Genomic DNA, 4,358 nt, shown 5'->3' on the forward strand with positions numbered 1-4,358 from the left:
ATTTTTTATTATAGAAACAAATAACATTAAAAAAACAGTAAAAAACCTACATTTTTAGGAAAAAATCATGATACCTCTATAAAATATCATGTATAAAAAAAATACTATTCACTTAATTCAAAAAACTTTTCCAACAAAATGTTAATAATATTCATAAATATATAGCATTAAATTCTCAGGTCAATAGAATGAAAATTCATTACGCTGGAACAGTTTGAAATTTGTAAATTTGTCAAAAAAGACATTTTGAGAAAAATGACTTTTACTACTTTTTCATTGCAAATTTTACTTCTGAACAAATATTTCTTGTTTTTGATATAAATATCTATAAATATTGTCTAATGAGCTAGTTTAATAATTATATACTTTAAATTTTTTTAAAAAAATTAACAAAATATTCAACTAATTTTAAACTAAACTAATTTTAACTAATTTTAAGCAGGCAAAAAAAGGTAAACAAAGGGGTGTGGTCAAAACTGAAATGGCCATAACTTCATAAATTTTGCTCTTATTCCAGAATTTTTTTTTTAAATGTTCAGTTAAATGCCTAGATTTCAAAAATATAAAATGCAAAATATCGATTTTTTGACAAATTTTTGTTTCTTTGAAAGTTCTTTGTCGCCTTAAGAAATAAGCAAAAACATATCGCTGTAGTTGCGTAAAAAGTAAGAAACGAAATAAACTTTTGCAAAAAATCATCACTTTATAAAATGTTATCATAGCACTTTCTTCAAGTGAAGCATTGCAATAACTGTAACTGTCTTGGATACAGAATCTTAGTAGCAATTTGAGGAAATAAATACTTCATATAGATTGGGGAAAGGTAAAATTATTTCCTCTATGAGAATTTTAGAAATATTTAATTACGAACTTCATTGGAATTGTGTTAAAGTTACCCATGATAATAAAAATACTCAAATTTTTACATTTTCGATTTCAGTTGTATATTCGATTATTGGAAATTCCCATGAGTACAAAATTTAAAACAATATCCACTCATAAAGTATATGCTTTCTTATAATTATCCACTTTTTAAACAAGGAGGTGATATTTAAATTGTCCCTGCTTAGAACAAAACCAATCAGGGAAACCTTATAGTTATGTAATATGGAACATGGGGAAAAAAACTAATTCGCAAATTTCAACCACCATTTGGGAAAAAAAAATTGGAAAATGCAGCGAAAAACATAAACTGAAGACACAAAACTTTATTAAATCACAGCATATGTTCAATATGCATTCTTTTTTGTTTAAAAAACACGTTCGAAGCACGTGTTAGCGAATTCAACCGTAGGTAGAGAGATTATTTGATTTATAGCAGCTATGCACAATCATAGTACTGGGCGAAATTCAAAAATTTTTCTACTAGCCAGTGGTCTGTAGTCGCACTTTAAACTGTGGTCCCTTTTTTAAAAATTGAAAATTTAAAATTATTATAATATTTTAATTTATTATAATATTTCAAATTAATAATTAAAGACGCATCTTTTGAAGCTTTTATCAAAACACGATGATGAATTTTAATAAACAAGTGTGAAATAAAATAATTTTCAGAAAAATATAGCATATTCATTTTATTTGCTTAATTATTAAAAAAAAAAAAGAAGAAAAGAATGGAATGATGAAAGAGTGATGATCAGATGGCGACTGGCAGACAATTTTTCAATTGCCATTTTGCTATCTTTAGAAACCCTGCAGACGGTGGAGACTGTTTTTTTTAAAAAAAAAATTAATTATAGCCTAATATGAATGAGTGTTGTGCCTACATTAAATTCAATTTCATTTGAAAGTTTTGCATTACACCACTAACACACCAGTTGCTTCAAATTTAATGTTCATTTTTTTAAGTTAAAGCCTTTTTTCTGTAATGACATGGGACAGGATGAATTTTCACCCATGTTATTCCACTCATTCCAATTGAGTCATGATGGCTCAGGGGATAGAGCGTTCGCCTTCTAATGAGGTGAACCGGTTTCGAATCCCAGCAATGGTTTATTGATAAGAATTCCGCATCCGGCTTGTACCGACGGTAGTGCTGACGAGAAATATCCTCAGTGGTAGATGGATCAAGAGTTAGAGTCCCCTTGCCGTCAGGCTAACGGTGAGAGGTTCTCGTAGTCTTCCACTCCATGTAACTCAAATGAGGGTTAGTTCCATCAAAAGTCCTCCACGAAGACAAATTTCTCCTAATATTTGATCCAGGAGTTTCTTTGTCTTCTGGATTGGGTTCAAAATAAAATCATTCCAATTCAATTCCGATTTTTATTTATGAAATAAGATGCTACTAATTAAAACGTAAATTTAAATATTTAATTTAACAAATATAAACTAACGCTTTTTTTAAAAACTATGAGTTCTGTTTGCTAGTTATAGTTAGCTAGGTAGTTAGTTACTACCTTCTTCGTGAATTTCTTTCTTGTTCTTGAATTAAAAGCCTCGAAAGAAAAAAGTATTTTTGACTTTCTGTTTCAGATGGCATGGGCGCACACATATAAGGTGGGATGTGGATATGTTTCATTTAGGCCAGCTCAGGGAATATCGCAACAGATATATGTGTGCAACTATTCGCCAGCGTAAGTATTATAAGATCAAAAAGAAATATTAAATGGTTTTCGAATTAGTGTGTGTATAGACTACTCCATAAAACAATTTGATACTTTTTCAAACGAAATAACGAAAATAAAGTATGTATTTTTAAGAAAAATCCTGCTGAAAACGAATTTCTAGAGGCAGAACTTTCCAATGGAAACTATTTATTTATGTAAGCATTCAAGTTTGTAAATAAATGACGCTGCGAAAGTTGCCGCTGATTTGAATTAAAAAAGGGGAAATATTAGGAAATTACGTTAAAACATTTTGAAAATATTTTTCTTCAGCTACATAAATGTTTATTGGAATCCAACATGGAGGGAAGCCCAAATTCAAACATACATAGCAATTTTTAAATATATACTTAATATCATCACATAATTATTTGTGTCGTTTACTTTGACTCAATTATGAAGATATTAATCTATAAAACTTGTTTTCTATTATGGAAATCTCGCCAACTGCTCTTTGCTGAGCGTTAAATCGCATTCATTGGCATCAAGTTTGGTTCCCAAAAACTTAATAAAACAAAATACATCTACTAAACTACAATTTGGCACTTGCAACTCGATGCCACCATAATGATGCATAATACAAAATGTTTTCATGCACTGTATACTATTTTCATGATGTGTGGGTTAGGCACCCAATTAGTTTTAAATAAAGAAAGAAAGACTTGCAACTCGAGAAGAAGACTGCTGAAATAAAATCACACGGTTATGTATGGAGTCTTATGGGAACGCCTTACCAATTGATTCAACTAGTCTTTTACCTCCATAACGAGCAAGCCATGAAATTTCAAATACTAAAGAGAAATTTTTAAAATATCTAAATGAAAATAAGTTACGAGAAGACATCTTAAGATTACGGTACGGAGAAGTTCTCTTCCTATAATTTGCTTGCATTTTGATATTTTGAAATTTTTTTCCAACAATTAAATTTTGCTTACTCTAGGTTTCTTTGAAGAAAGCGCGAGAATCTGCGATAAAAAGTTTCTCCCGAGGTATGGTGTCCTCTTAATGTTATAGCTGTTAGGCTAGGGTTGTAATTCATCTGAATCAATTTTCGGATCAGATTTAATTGGATGCTTGCAAGCGATGTCAAGCATGGTTGTCGACATAAACAAATGACGCGATTAACTCTCTTAACGTCACTTACCATCATTCAATATTTACTTTTATTTATTTTTATATTAATTTACTTTTTGTACCGGGAATGCAAATTTTTATAAGAAATAAATGGTTAAAATATATTTTTTTAAATGCTCAATTTATTTGTACTAGTGGGCTGTACCCCCTGCTCGCTAACGCTCGCCAACCCCTGAAAATTGCTACGCAATCTTATATCGCAAACCAAGCTCGCTTCGCTCGCTACTAACTCAGGTACATTGCAAATGCACAAAATTCCAAGAATTCAAAACATTCATTCAAATCCATAGAACAACTTTTTTTTTAAAAAAAAAAAGTACATATTTTTAGTAAATACTAAGTCATTAAAATAAATTTGAATTCAAATAAATGACATGTAATTCGTTAAGCCTATTAGAAATGTGCTATAGTATAAAATCGTAAGATAACATTTCTAAAACTGATATCTCTTTAAAAAGGTTAAAATTTTGATTATAATTAAGTCTATTAAAAATTGAAATAAGTTAATTGCAATGGAAAAACCTGCATAAACAAATAAATTCTAGTAAAACAAATAAATTCGTGATATAAATAAAAAATTGTCAAATAAATTCGTAATACATAAATTCGTGAAAAAAAAAA

The 4,358-nt window shown here is 29.3% G+C and overlaps 1 protein-coding gene across 1 annotated transcript in view; it reads left to right on the top strand.

Moving 5' to 3' along the window:
- The first annotated feature begins 2,472 nt into the window (after positions 1-2,472).
- Positions 2,473-4,358, top strand: part of LOC107453067 (venom allergen 5-like) — a 25,970-nt gene continuing 24,084 nt past the window's right edge. Inside the window, exon 1 of the mRNA XM_071185729.1 lies at positions 2,473-2,573. Within this exon, the coding sequence (XP_071041830.1) occupies positions 2,473-2,573 (101 nt within the window). The remainder of the gene's footprint in view (positions 2,574-4,358) is intronic.

Source organism: Parasteatoda tepidariorum, chromosome 9, assembly GCF_043381705.1.
Source record: "Parasteatoda tepidariorum isolate YZ-2023 chromosome 9, CAS_Ptep_4.0, whole genome shotgun sequence".
NCBI classification, from domain to species: Eukaryota; Metazoa; Arthropoda; class Arachnida; order Araneae; family Theridiidae; genus Parasteatoda; species Parasteatoda tepidariorum.